The sequence below is a fragment of the Dendrobates tinctorius genome, unplaced genomic scaffold (assembly GCF_039654945.1).
Source record: "Dendrobates tinctorius isolate UK_male_01 unplaced genomic scaffold, ASM3965494v1 ptg000026l, whole genome shotgun sequence".
NCBI classification, from domain to species: Eukaryota; Metazoa; Chordata; class Amphibia; order Anura; family Dendrobatidae; genus Dendrobates; species Dendrobates tinctorius.
Window position 1 is genome coordinate 20,106,177 of NW_027361694.1, and position 15,394 is coordinate 20,121,570.

Sequence of the window (15,394 nt, forward strand, 5' to 3'; positions counted from 1 at the left end):
TGGTCATTGAAAAATAGTGACTCATCTGTACTGCCCCATTAAATACTATCATCCGAGTGCTATCCGTTTTTTTCACGGACAACGCTTAAACCGAAAATATAGTTGTGTGAACAAGCTCTTATTGTAAAAATACATTTACCACCTATGGGACAGTTTTTTTACGTTTTTTTTTATTATTAATCATGGACAACGCCTTTAACCTTCCAAGTTATTTGGAAAGACTTAAAAATTCCAGACAGCCTCTTTAATTACCCTAGTTATTTGTTAAGATAAAACTTAGACATTGCTAGAAACCCTAGGTGTTCTATTCTTTATTTATTGATCACTTTGATTCCTCTGGAAGAAAGTAATTTCCTGAAACATGTAATTGATTGGTCTATTTTGAAAGTTGCAAACATGTGATGAAATCGGTCACCAGAATGCAATACCTTTAGAAAATTGTTGTATTGCTCTTGGTTTTGTGATAAATATTTCACCGTCTGGAGTTTTTCATCCAGCTTTGTCATTTCACACTAGTGTTCCCTTCTAATTGAACTTTGAATTTTATATGTAGAGGTGAGCTTTGAATATAACACCTAGAATCCTCAACATGGAGGATCTCTGCTGAAGTGTCTATATACTACGTGATAATTTACAATCCGTTAGTGAAATGGAAATTGGCAACAAATGTTTTTCAAAAAGAAAAGCAAATAGACTGCAACGAGAAAAGTTGTTATTTGATAGCCTTTGCATCATAGTATGCTGTATCGAATGAGTGTCTATCATGTAACTCTTTATATATTTTTTACCTATTGATACCGTATTTTGCGTATTATAAGACGCACCGGATTATAAGACGCATCCCAAATTTTGAGGAGAAAAATAGGAAAAAAAACTTTTTTTTTTTTTTTTTTTTTTTTTTAATTAAATGGTGGTGCCTCTTATAATCCATGTGTCTTATTGCTTACCAGGGGTGGTGGTTGTGGTGAAGCGGAATCCCAGGGTCGCTGCTGGAGGAGGCAAGAGTGGCACGTTGCTGCAGGCTGGGATGAGGGGATGTTCCAATGTGTGCCACAGCGGGTGAAAATGGCTGTGGACATCTGTGGTGCGGGGGCTCCGCCGGCATTCTGTGAAAGCCTGCAGCCCCCCCTCCGCACATTCATTACTGCGATGCAATGGCCTCTGGGAAAATGGCCGCCACCATGGTCAGATTGAGATCTCAGCAACGAGATCTTTGGTGCCTAAATCTCGTTTTCTGAGATCTCGGTGCGAGATCTTGTTGCGGAGTTCTCAATCTGAGCATGCGCCGCCCCCGGCAGCCATTTTTCCAGAGGCCATCGCATTGCAGTAATGGATGTGCGGGGAGCTCTGGGATAATGGCCGCAGGGGGGGGGGGCATGCTCAGATTGAGATCTTGATAGCGAGATCTCGGGACGAAATCTCGTTGCCAAGTTCTCAATCTGAGCATGCGCCTCCCCTGGTGGCCATTTTCCCGGAGGCCACCGCATCTCAGTAATGGATATGCGGGATGCTACGGGCTTTCAGAAAATGCCGACGGAGACCCCCCCCACATCAGAGGTCTGCAGCCATTTTCACCTGCAGCGGTGCACATTGGAACACCCCCTTATCCCAGCCTGCGGCCTGCAGCAACGCACCACTATTGCCTCCTCCAGCAGCGACCCTGGAACCCTGCTCCACCGCCGCCAATAAGGTCTATCCACATTATAAGATGCACCTCCATTTTCCCCCCAAATTAGAATCTGAAAAATGTGTTTTGTTTTTTTTTTTGTTTAGTTCATATAAGTGCAGTTAAGAACACTCCTGTATGCTGTAGTTGACTCTAGAGAGCTAGTGAGAAAATTATAATTTCAAGGGAACTTGTTATGAGGATTTTAAAACTCAAAGTAATGACCTGTACAGTGAGTGGCATGAAAGTGTTGTCTTCCCTCTTTAAAATTACTTTAAAATTACTGTTATTGTCAACAGTTAAGCAAGTTAAAGGGGATCTGTCACCCCATTTTTCGAGTATCAGCTGCGGCCACCGCCATCAGGGGCTTATCTACAGCATTCTGTAATGCTGTAGATAAGCCCCCGATGTAACCTGAAAGATAAGAAAAAAGAGTTAGATTATACTCACCCCGGTGTTCGGTCCAGTCCGATGGGTGTCGCCGTCCCATCCGGCGCCTCCCATCTTCATACGATGATTTCCTCCTCCTTGCTTCTCCCTCCGCTCCTGCGCACGCCTACTTTATCTGCCCTGTTGAGGGCAGAGCAGAGTACTGCAGTGCACAGGTGTGGTAGGGGGGTGGTCCACTGCTTACCACGTCCGGACGACACAGACACCAGGCGCAGCAAGGACAAGAAGACACACTTCGTCCTGTATTCTGGGACAGGCTGCTCCTATCAGTATTTGTGTCATTAGAGACAGTGCTCACACATACACTGCATCAAATCTGCTGCTGTGTGAAGACATCAGTGACACAGAGCTGTCTCATTCACACAGCAGAGGCTTTGTCACACAACAGATTACATCAGTGACTGCCATCCCCTGTGCAGATTAGAAGCTGCAGACCCCCATCACTGGCTATCACACAGTCTGTTCTCACTGCTGCCAGCAGCCTGGGACAGTGAGGGAAGTAATTACTGATAATGAGTTATGTATTATAATCATGGAGTGGCCCAGAATACAGGACGATTTTCCCTCCTCTCTAGTATCACTTTCCATAGATCACTGTTCAGCGTGTGTCTGGGGGAGGAGCAGCTGCTCTCTGCACTGAGGCTGCTAGAGGGGGAGGATTTATTACTGTGTGATGAGGGCTTCTTCATGTGGACGGGGAGGGCCTGTAGCTATGGAGGGTGGGGTTGTTGCTATAGAAGGCATGTTTGGAGTAGAGTAGGAGGTTACGACTAGTTCTCATTTCAATGCCATAACACACCCCCCTTGGACGTTCTGTTCAGAATATCAAGAAAACCGTGCAAACTAGTGACAGAAAGCAAATTACTTATTGTCATAATTCTGCAGCCCAGATATGTACTGAGATTATGTGAAAAGCCCGGACAACCCCTTTAAGGATGTTGGTGTATCAATCATGCTTTGCGGTTGTGTGGCTGCCAATGGCACAAGGAACATTACAGGGGTAAAGGGAAGAATGGATTCAATGAAAGTTCAACAAATTCTTGATGCAGAAAATCTGTAAAAAAGCTGAAGTTGGCTGCTACACATGGATAATGATCCTAAACGCAATAACTATCTTAAAAGGTGCAAGCTGTAAGTTTTACAATGGCCCTCATCGTTCCCTGATCTGGACAACATTAAAAATCTCTGGCTAGATCACAAAAGAGCAGTGCGTGCAAGACGACCCAGGATTCTCACAAAATTGGAAGAATTTTCCAAGGAAGAATGGATGAAAATCCCTTAAACAAGAGTTAAAAAAAACTCTTGGCTGGTTACAAAATGTATTTACAAGCTGTGATACTTTCATAAGGGGGTGCTACTAGGTACTAACCATGCATGGTTCCCAAACTTTTGCATCTACCCATTTTATTTTTTGTAGTTGTTTTTTTTTTTGTTTTTTTTTTTGCCAAAAATACAAAAAATGTGTATTCTTTAACTTTAGGTCTTTTAGAGATCATTTAATCTTCAACTTTCTTAACTGTTCACAATAACAGTAGTTTTGACCAAGGGTGCCCAAACCTTTACATGCCACTGTATGTACAGGCTCTTGTAATGGACTGGGTGGTGGAACCACTGTGCCATGATCCGAGAATACCCTGGAAGGGCGTGACTAGGTACCTCACTAAGTCTGACCTCGGATGCACAGCGGCTGACAGTACTGCGATCCGAGGAGAAACGATGGAGGCGGGACAAGATTCTACTCCTGGGCTGACCTATGGTAGATGGCATCTGACCCCCCCCCAAGGGACAGGATGCAGGAACGGCCAAGGATCGTAGGATTGGCAGGCAAGGCTGGTAGCTGGCTGGCATGGCTGATAGACAGGCAGGCATACAGGAATGCGAGCACTGGGACCTGAGAACTAACAATAGTGTTAAGAAGAAACTTACAACATTGCACATGCACCTCCTGCCTGGTGGAGGTGCCTTAAGTAATAAATGTTCCCCAGCCATTGGCTGAGGACACTTTTGGATGGTGTGCTGTCTCTTATTAAAGCGCCGGGACCGCGCGTGCCATAAGTACAGTGCCCGGAGATCTGTGAGCAGTATAGAAGTGGGCACAGCAGGTAGGAAAGCATACAGGAATACGAGCACTTAAACATGATAATTAACAAGTGTTAAGAACAAACCTGCAATGTTGAAAAGGAACCTCACACCTGGTGGAGGTGCCTTCAATAACAAATGTTCCCTAACCATTGACTGGGGACACTTTAAGAGGGCGAGCGCTGTCCCTTTAAGATGACGGGACCACGCGTGCGCCCTAAGCACCATGCCCGGGGATCTGCGAGCAATGCGCTGACGTTGGACAGCTACAAGAAGACAAGGATGGGCGTGGGACAGCGGCGATCAGAGCATCGGCTTCTCTGCTGGGGAGAGTGGTGCAGAGACACTGGCGTTACAGCCCTTTTCTGCTTAGTATATCCTTAACTTGATTTTAGAAATCAGTTTTTCAGTTTCTGAGAAATCCAGTGTGGAAATCGTATGAAATGAACTGCAAGTGCTTTGAAGTAGGATGTTACTCTTGCAGCTCTTCTGTCCTCCCTTTGTATATCCTACCTTTTTCCTGCCTCTTATATCTGACTGACAGGTCACTCTGGTTTCAGTGATCCGCCTCCAGTGGAATTACATGACTCTCTTGGGACCCAATGCAAAGTCTCCAGCCGTGCCCACAATTCTCACTGGTCTTATTAGATTTTTCACATGGATGTTTTGGGCCCTCTAAATTCCAGGAATTGGGTGCAATGGCAACCTCTACACCTATTATATAACTATGCTATGACTAAGAGCAAACTGCCTGCTCAAAATACAAAAGATTCTTTTCCTTGTTCCATATGCTGGAATTTTTAATATATTTTTTTTTTTGTTTGAAGATAAAGTGATTTTATCCATGTACTGAATTTGTAAAAGTGCTAGATTTCTTTTTTTTTTCCCACTGTCAGTGCTGCATCATATCCGTGTACCTGTTTCCTAAGGCTACTTTCACGCTAGCGTTGGGCCGACGTACCGACGCACGTTATGAAAGATTTGCATAACGGGGGCAGCGGATGCAGTTTTTCAACGCATCCGCTGCCCCATTGTAATGTCCAGGGAGGAGGGAGGGGAGTTTCGGCCGCGCATGCGCAGTCGAAAATGGCGGACACGACGCACAAAAAAAAGTTACATGTAACGTTTTTGTGTGCGTCGCGGCCGCCAAAACACGATGCATCCGTCACACGATGGATGCGACGTGTGGCCATACGTCGCAATGCGTCGCTAATGCAAGTCTATGGAGAAAAAATGCATCCTGTGGGCAACTTTGCAGGATGCGTTTTTTCTCCAAAACGGTGCATTGCGACGTACGTCACACGACGCTAGTGTGAAAGTAGCCTAAATGAGCTGGCTAAACACCTGTTTTGTTTTCTGCACCTACTACGGTTATGCTCCTACAAGTCTTCCCTTTCCTGAAAGGTACAGTAGGCAGGCAGTTGGTGGTGACTAGGTCTAGAAGCAGGAGAACCGCAAAAGTAATGTAGATTGCCCCATGCTATTTAAGTGCGCCATACTAATACATACTATTAGAATGGTACATGATGCTACCGGATACAATAAGAGCTTTGTGCAGGCTGATGATGTTATGATGCACCACCTGCTGATGTAAGCTAATGTATCAGACTCGCATCGCAAAGTTTGATTAGTTTGAAGAGTTCATAAGTCAAGTTGGTTTTTGGTTTATAGCAAATGATGTATATTTATTCGAAATGTTATAGATACATTTTTGGGACAAATTTCTGTCCATTAGTTCATATATTAAAGTCACAAAACATTGTTAGAATATTTTCTTCCAACAAGATATACAATTCACAGCTGTAGAAAATTATCTATTGCCCCCTTGAAACTTTCCAAGCTTGTCTTCATGTTCAGAATAATGATCCGCCTAGCAGCTGTACAGTTTGTGTGCAAATTCAGAAGTACTACCGTTCACATCATATCATGCTAAGAAAACCCATTTCACAAATGTCAGCTTGAACAAGCTAGGTCTTGATTAGATTGGAGAAAACTGATCCGCTATTTGTTTGTATCATCTTAAAGGAAGGACTATCAATCCACTTGCGGCAATTAGGTGATTCATTTCTCAACTTCCTGGACATCCTAAAACTGTCTGTATGGCTTGAAAAGATTTCACTTGAAGAGACTTTTGTCAGCTTGGTAGATGTCATTTGATAGCTTGTTTTTTTCGCTAGATCAAGTAATTCTATAAATTTATTTTCTTGACCGGAGAAAATATGCTGATAAGACGGTAGTATATTTGGCTGTACTTGTGAAAAGGATGTTTTAGGTTCAGTTTTGTTTTAATTTTTGGGAGATAATTTTCTTAGTGTCTTGACTTTTTTTTTTTTTTTGTTTTGTCATTGGCTCACATATGGTCGTGATGTGTGTGCCAAATTCAAATTGCAGGTTTTACAGAATTTCTCTAGAAGTTAACACTATGCAGTTATTGTACATGTGACTCCATATTTTAGCTCACCATTAATGTTTGAGTTGAATTGAATCTCTTAGTAAGATTGGCTCTACTAAGCCGTTTAAGGGTATGTGCAGAGGTGGAAGATTAGTTTGCGGAATTTTCTGCACAAAATCCGCATCTCTTGGCAGAAACCGCAGGTGAAAATGATTGCTGATTTCGTGTGGAATTGACGCAGATTTCCTGTGGATTGTAATGCGTTTTTGTTGTGCGGATTTTGGATCTGCACGTTTTCTCCCTCGTGGTTGGAGAGAGAGAGACTGGAAACGCCGCTGCGGAACCACAAAAAGAATTGACATGTTGCGGAAAAAAAGCCGCTGCAAATTTGACCGGAATTTTCTGCAGCATGTGCACAGCGATTCTTCATTTACCATAGACTAACATTGCCTGTGCACTACACTGCGGATTTGATGCAAATCTGCGCAGCAAAAACACTGCGGATCCGCATCAAAATCCCCAACCTGTGCACATACCCTAAATGATTGCTGTTGGAGAAAATGGCGCAGAATAAGGTCTTATCCAAGATCATTTTGGTTAATACAATTAAACTGTACTCACCAGACGAAGCTGATGATATAGCATATAGGATTATCCGCTGCAGCAGATCCACCAGACACTAGGTGACAGAACTATAGAGATGAATGGGAAAAATGTGGATTTGATCTGCGCTGCCGAATAACTTGAGGGTCCAGAATTATTCACATACTAGAGTGTGGTTTATTCAACGCGTTTCGAAATACAATGACTTCTTCAGGAAATTCCACATACATCATATATGTGTGTATGTGGCATTTCCTGAAGAAGTCATTGTACTTTGAAACGCGTTGAATAAACCACACTCTAGTATGTGAATATTTCTGGACCCTCAAGTTATTCGGCAGCGCAGATCAAATCTACGTTTTTCCCATTCATCTCTAAGCCGTTTAAATAAACATGCAGGTCATAGGAAACTGTATAAAATGATACCTGCAACCTGATGACTTATTCCAGAGAAATCTACATTTTTCTTAAGATCAATGGGATGAACACAGATCTCCGAGAGAGTCTGTCATCACAGCTTAGGGTATCGATAAAACATAAAACCCGCAAAAGACAAAGTGAGCAAAAACCCTGCTGTAACTAAATAAGTAAAAGCAAAAGTGCATCTAAATAATACAGAGTCCTTTTGTCTGCCCTTGTCCACACATTGAGGTCAACTTTGACACAAAGCAAGGTTTTTAATATTAGACAGTGTAGAACTATCCCGAACAGAGTTACCTTGTCGTGGTGGGATGGCTTTCATGCTACTTTTGATCAAAAACAGTATTACTAAAAACTCTGTATTATTTAGATGCACTTTTCCTTTTACTTATTTAGTTACAGCAGGGTTTTTGCTCACTTTGTCTTTTGCGGGTTTTATGTTTTATGGCCAATGTCAACATGCATTTATACGCTGCATGTGTATCATCTCAAACCAAGCTCAATTTTTGTGTTTTTTCTTTGTATTTTTTGCATTCTGTGCAAGCTGGGGTGTGGCCTCCCTCTCCTGAGCTGGAAATTGTATAATAGGCTTCCCCAGACTGGTGTCTACTGTTTGGGACCCAGTCCTTTTGTCTGCCCTTGTTCACATATTGAGGTCAACTTTGACACAAAGCAAGGTTTTTAATATTAGACAGTGTAGGACTATCCCGAACAGAGTTACCTTGTCGTGGTGGGATGGCTTTCATGCTACTTTTGATCAAAAACAGTATTACTAAAAGCTCTGTATTATTTAGATGCACTTTTGCTTTTACTTATTTAGTTACAGCAGGGTTTTTGCTCACTTTGTCTTTTGCAGGTTTTATGTTTTATGGCCAATGTCAACATGCATTTATACGCTGCATGTGTATCATCTCAAACCAAGCTCAATTTTTGTGTTTTTTCTTTGAATCTTTTAATGTTAGCTTCATTGGAAAAAACTGCTTTTCTTTCAGAAATAAGGAAATTTCTAAGTGACCCTAAACTTTTGAGTGATGGTGTAAGTGTGATTGCATACACCTCTTTAGCTTTCTTATCATACATCCAGTGTGGAGGTAGAGGCAGTACAGGAGGAGAGCTGCTAAGTGTTTGTAACTAGACAGAGCTCAGTGACGTGAACAGACTGTCATTACATGTCTCACACAGGAGAGTCTGCTCTCATTGCAGAATTTTTGCTAATTACAACAAACTCTTCTCCAGATTAAATTTCACAAGCAGCCAGTGTGTGGTGAAAGAGCAGAACAGTTGAGTGTATAGCACAGTGAAAGAAAGCTACAACTGCAAATGTATTTTTAATGAGATAAAGTTCAGTTCTGCTTCACAGTGTTAATTATAATCACACTCCTCTCTGCAGACTGTCAGTCATTACATGTCTCACACTGGCAATGCCTCCCTTTCATTTTAAAAATTCTCTGGGAGCAGATTCTCAAAGAGATCTGTGTCCGGTCCATAGATAAGATCATTTTCATATTAAGAAAAAGGTGGATTTCTATGGAATAAGACAACGGATCGCGGATGTCAAGGTATAATTTTGTTCAAATTTCTATGACCTACATATCCATATAGACGGCTTAGTAGGTTTGATTCTTCGAACAGATTGCCTTTAAGTTTGTGTTAATCACTTTACTGAATCTGGTGCTACACGGTGGTGTTTTTTTCTATCATCACTCTGTTGGCTCACCACCAGCGCTTGTGAGTTACATCACTCTGATGGGAAAGTGAAACGTTATATTTTCCAGCACTTAATCCTTAAATATATTTGTTCCTGTCACAGGTTTACTGCAAAAGAGAGGAGCCAGAAGACCACAGCGTCTGATTTCTCCTACTCCTGCACTGATTAGATGCACTTCACCTTCTTATTAAACGGTGTAAATTTCTTTTGGCAGTGCGGGGTTAATCTTCTCTGAGAGCTCCTGGAGCATTTAGACTCTCATCTGTGCACTGATAGCCTCTCCCATCTCCTATATAAACTAGGCCCTGGCTAGCATTCCTTGTCAGAGTAGCTTGTGCTGGAGGTGGTCATTGGTTATTACAGGAGAAGGCTTTTGGTGGGTTTATCTGTGACTGTTGCTAGGTTTTGAGTGTGTAATTATTCCCTTTCTTCTCCTACTTTGGTTTAACCCCAACTTCCACTCCCAATGCATTCCTCTGTTATATGTGCGAGTATATTTGAATTTTTGGTATTTTTCATTACCCCGGTTTGAATTCCCTTGTTAATCTGGTTGGTGTATTACAGAACACTAGATTCAGGAGCTAAGGCAAAGAACTTGGCCCCAGCATCTTCACAATCAGCAGTAATCCGGGGAACAGGGCTGGGGCCCTGTCAGAAGAAGTGGTGGAGACTAAATGTACTGTCACACTTAGCGATGCACCAGCGATCCCGACCAGTGATATGACGCGGTCAGGATCGCTGGTGCATCGCTAAGTGGTCACTAGTGAGCTGCCACACAGGCAGATCTCACCAGCGACATAGCAGCGATCGGGGGTCGTTACTTACCTGTCAGACGAGGCGATCCTGACGTCCTCCCGCCCGCCTCCATGCGTTGCTCGTCGGCGCCACAGGAAGCCCAGCAGGAAGCTGACGACGAGAAACGGCCCAGGACGGTCTCGCGCGACCAGCGATAACCAGCGGGGAGCCGGTCGGAGGTAAGTATCAGACATAGCGATATCGCTAGCAATATCGCTATAACGTCACAAAAACCAGTGACGTTATAGCGATATTGCTAGCGATATCGCTTGGTGTGACGGGCCCTTATGCCGTACAGTCCTGTTTGAGGGAGGAGAAAGCTTAGGAAATGGACAATGGCTGAAGTTGGAGGTAGACTGAAGGGGATCTTATGTGGGTATTTGGGGCAACATAAAACAAATCATTGTACTGAAGCTTCTGAACTAAGCACTGTCCCTCACTGAAATGCAGTATTTAAAAAAAACTTCAGGCTCTAGCAGGTGCTATGATCTCCCACCGCTATGAATAGCCTGTATAAAGTAGTCTCCTCACACATTGCACCTACATTACCTGGGTACAAATGTCAAAAGTAGTTCAAAATTCAGACCCTTATATAATTCATCCCCCTGACCAGACCTCCAAATTAGTTCAGACCCATAACCAGACCTCTTATCTGATTCAGACCACTGACTAAATGACCTCAAAATCTCAGATCCCAAACCTTACTAAAAAAAATCAATAAAAGCAAATGAAGAATGTGAGACCACAAGAACATGCTCTCTCTGGTACATCATTGCTCCTTGTAGATGCCTGTTTAGTGGTATACATTTTCTTTGTTACATTCAACCTTCAGTTTTTTCAACTTTAGTTTAATATTACTCAAGTAAGCTATCTAATCAATAGATCATGCAATGAATAAAATGTTAAACAGCTGAATTGCAAACCATAGCGGGGAACGAGAAATAACGCATTTTGTTACTGTAGATAATAACTTTCGCTAATAGATGCAGAGAGAAAATGAAGGAAGAAAATACATTTGCAATGTAAACAACTAGCTTGGCTTTCCTATTTCCCTATACAGTTGTGGCCAAAAGTATTGACACCCTTGCAATTCTGTCAGGTAATACTCAGTTTCTTCCTGAAAATGATTGCAAACACAAATTATTTGCTATTATTATCTTCATTTAATTTGTGTTAAATGAAAAAACACAAAAAGAATTGTCCTAAATCCAAATTGGATATAATTCCACACCAAACATAAAAAAGAGGGTGGACAAAAGTATTGGCACTGTTCGAAAAATCATGTGATGCTTCTCTTATTTGTGTAATTAACAGCACCTGTAACTTACCTGTGGCACCTAACAGGTGTTGGCAATAACTAAATCACACTTGCAGGAAGTTGACATGGATTAAAGTTGACTCAACCTCTGTCCTGTGTCCTTGTGTGTACCACATTGAGCATGGAGAAAAGAAAGAAGACCAAAGAACTGTCTGAGGACTTGAGAAACCAAATTGTGAGGAAGCATGAGCAATCTCAAGGCTACAAGTCCATCTCCAAAGACCTGAATGTTCCTGTGTCTACCGTGCGCAGTGTCATCAAGAAGTTTAAAGCCCATGGCACTGTGGCTAACCTCCCTAGATTTGGACGGAAAAGAAAAATTGACAAGAGATTTCAACGCAAGATTGTGCGGATGTTGGATAAAGAACCTCGACTAACATCCAAACAAGTTCAAGCTGCCCTGCAGTCCGAGGGTACAACAGTGTCAACCCGTACTATCCGTCGGCGTCTGAATGAAAAGGGGCTGTATGGTAGGAGACCCAGGAAGACCCCACTTCTTACCCCGAGACATAAAAAAGCCAGGCTGGAGTTTGCCAAAACTTACCTGAAAAAACCTAAACCGTTTTGGAAGAATGTTCTCTGGTCAGATGAGACAAAAGTAGAGCTTTTTGGGCAAAGGCATCAACATAGAGTTTACAGGAGAAAAAAAAGAGGCATTCAAAGAAAAAAAACACGGTCCCTACAGTCAAACATGGCGGAGGTTCCCTAATGTTTTGGGGTTGCTTTGCTGCCTCTGGCACTGGACTGCTTGACCGTGTGCATGGCATTATGAAGTCTCAAGACTACCAACAAATTTTGCAGCATAATGTAGGGCCCAGTGTGAGAAAGCTGGGTCTCCCTCAGAGGTCATGGGTCTTCCAGCAGGACAATGACCCAAAACACACTTCAAAAAGCACTAGAAAATGGTTTGAGAGAAAGCACTGGAGACTTTGAAGGTGGCCAGCAATGAGTCCAGACCTGAATCCCATAGAACACCTGTGGAGAGATCTAAAAATGGCAGTTTGGAGAAGGCACCCTTCTAATATCAGGGACCTGGAGCAGTTTGCCAAAGAAGAATGGTCTAAAATTCCAGCAGAGCATTGTAAGAAACTCATTGATGGTTACCGGAAGCGGTTGGTTGCAGTTATTTTGGCTAAAGGCTGTGCAACCAAGTATTAGGCTGAGGGTGCCAATACTTTTGTCTGGCCCATTTTTGGAGTTTTGTGTGAAATGATCAATGTTTTGCTTTTTGCTTCATTCTCATTTGTGTTTTTTCATTTAAGACAAGTTAAAATGAAGATAATACCAAAGAATTTGTGATTGCAATCATTTTCAGGAAGAAACTGAGTATTATCTGACAAAATAGCAGGGGTGTCAATACTTTTGGCCACAACTGTATAAACAATAACCTGAAACTCCACGTATTTCTTCTATACTGTACATTCCATTAAGATCTCAGAGTTTTATATTCAGTACAACATAGTTGCGGTATATGCAAAAAGGACACTGGTGAATACCATCACAGTTTTTTGTCTGTACTCCTCCTGCTACTGAAATCTGTGATGTAATGCACCACCTAACTTATTTTATGTTCTATATCCCCTATGTAAAGTATTGTACAAGGAGCATGTAGTCCTTATGTAAAGGGTGTAATCGTGGCCTTAATTAGATTAAAAGGATTTCATATTTACTTTCCTTAAATGGGGTAGGACATACGCCGAGTGATTTGGCTCAGCACTCTGGTGGCATGTGATGGCAGCAATATACAGTATACTGTAATACACTGCTGTCGCATTCTATCTCTGAGCCTTTCTAAAGATTGTCTGACCTGGAGCCCATTGTGTTTGCCAATAAGTTTCATATTCTACGGTAATTGTATTTCAACTTCTACTAGAATCAATATCATCTACAAGTGTCATGAGCAGGAAACCGCCCATGGGAAATAGATATTTCAAAATCCTAATATATTTCTGTTCCAGAACTGAGTGGTCAAATATGCCTAATAAAACAAAAAGACAACGATTTCGTCTTTCATATATTTTTTTTTCATATTTGTATTAAATGTAGTCATGTTAAATAGGCTGGTAGAACTGGTTGTGGTATAAGGTATTGTATGGCTATGTGTTGGCACTCTTAGTGGACAAACCATATACTGTATAATGGTAATGTAAAAGAATATTTGTTAATGGACGGTTTATTATTATGGCTCGAAATATTGATTTATGGTGGAATAAATATGGAATTACTAAGGAAAGCCACATTGCTGGCCTTATCTATTTAGGAAACCTCCATTTATTTGTGTCCTGTGTCCAGTTTAACCCCTTAAGGACCGGGGTTATTTTCGTTTTTGTTTTTCGCTCCCTTTCTTCCTAGAGCCATAACTTTTTTATTTTTCTGTCAATATGACCATGTGAGGGCTTATTTCTTGCGGGACGAGTTGTACTTTTGAACAACAGCATTGATTTTACCATGTCTTGTACTATAAAACGGGAAAAAAATTCCATGTGCGGTGAAATTGCAAACAAAAGTGCAATCCCACACTTGTTTTTTTGCTTGGCTTTTTTGCTAGGTTCACTAAATGCTAAAACTGACCTGCCATTATGATTCTCCAGGTCATTACGAGTTCATAGACACCAAACATGTCTAGGTTCTTTTTTATCTAAGTGGTGAAAAAAAAAATCCAAAGTTTGCTAAAAAAAAAACCCACCATTTTCCGAGACCCGTAGCGTCTCCATTTTTCGTGATCTGGGGTCGGGTGAGGGCTTATTTTTTGCGTGCCGAGCTGACATTTTTAATGATACCACTTTTATGCAGACATGTTCTTTTGATCGCCCGTTATTGCATTTTAATGTATTGTCACAGAGATAAAAAAAAAAACGTAATTCTGGGGTTTTGATTTTTTTTTTCTCACTACGCCATTTAGCGATCGGGTTAATGCTTTATTTTATTGATCGGGCAATACCAAATATGTGTATGTGTAATTTTGTTTTCATTGTTTTATTTTGAATAGGGCGAAAGGGGGGTGATTTGAACTTTTATTTTTTTTTTATTTTTTTTTTCATTTTTTAAAATACTTTATTAAAAAATAGCCTCCATGGGAGGCTAGAAGCATGCCATACTTGATCGGCTGTGCTACATATAGGCGATGAGCAGAAAGCCCATATTGTAGCAGAATTACTGCATAGCTATGAGCGCCGACCATCGGGTGGCGCTCATAGTAAAGCGGCATCAACAGTCATAGAGGTCTCCAAGAGACCTCTGGTTGTTATGCCAACACATCACTGACCCCTGATCACGTGACGGGGGTCAGCGATGTTCAAAACAGCTGACATGTCCCGGCTTTGATACGGGCTCAGCGCCCGTAAAGCAGGGGAGAAGTCCAATGACTGACTGTGTCCATCATTGGACATTAAGGGGTTAAGCTCGCAACCTGCCGAAGTCGTTGGCCGAACAAGCCCAGAAAACCAAAGGGTCAGGTGTCTGAATCTGAACTGATGGTAGACCGATCCCGACGATATATACATTAAGTGGCTCAACTGACATTAAACTGAGCATCTGGGGCCTTAACGGGCACATCAAAATTATGACTTGACCAGGCACAACAGCTGTTTAAAAACTCACATACTGTATATCCATTTATGAGGACTTTTTTTTTTTTTTATTTCTGATGCCATTGTTCCTTTTATGAGTTCTTGTCACTTTCTTCTAGGCACATGGGAACAGATTCTCCACCGGATCAAGAAGAGGTGATTGTAGTGCTCAGTAACTTCAACAGCAAGATTATTAAAGTTCACGTGAGTAGGCAACCTCTACTTTAAGCCTATCTATATATTATGCTACTTACATCCATACCCATAAGGATGTGAAGACAGGTCGTATAGACAAGCAGACTCTATCTTTATGCATATGGTGTTTCTTGAAATCTAAGTTGTAGGTTCTCATTTATCAAAGATCTCTTAAGAGTAAAACTGTCCTTGCTGCACA

The 15,394-nt window shown here is 41.8% G+C and overlaps 1 protein-coding gene across 3 annotated transcripts in view; it reads left to right on the plus strand.

Annotated features, from left to right (window-relative positions):
• UGGT2 (UDP-glucose glycoprotein glucosyltransferase 2) overlaps positions 1 to 15,394 on the plus strand; it is a 548,948-nt gene that overhangs the window by 408,848 nt on the left and 124,706 nt on the right. For all 3 annotated transcript variants that reach the window (XM_073569568.1, XM_073569567.1, XM_073569569.1), the window contains exon 30: positions 15,120 to 15,204. In XM_073569568.1, coding sequence (XP_073425669.1) covers positions 15,120 to 15,204 — 85 coding nt within the window. The remainder of the gene's footprint in view (positions 1 to 15,119; positions 15,205 to 15,394) is intronic.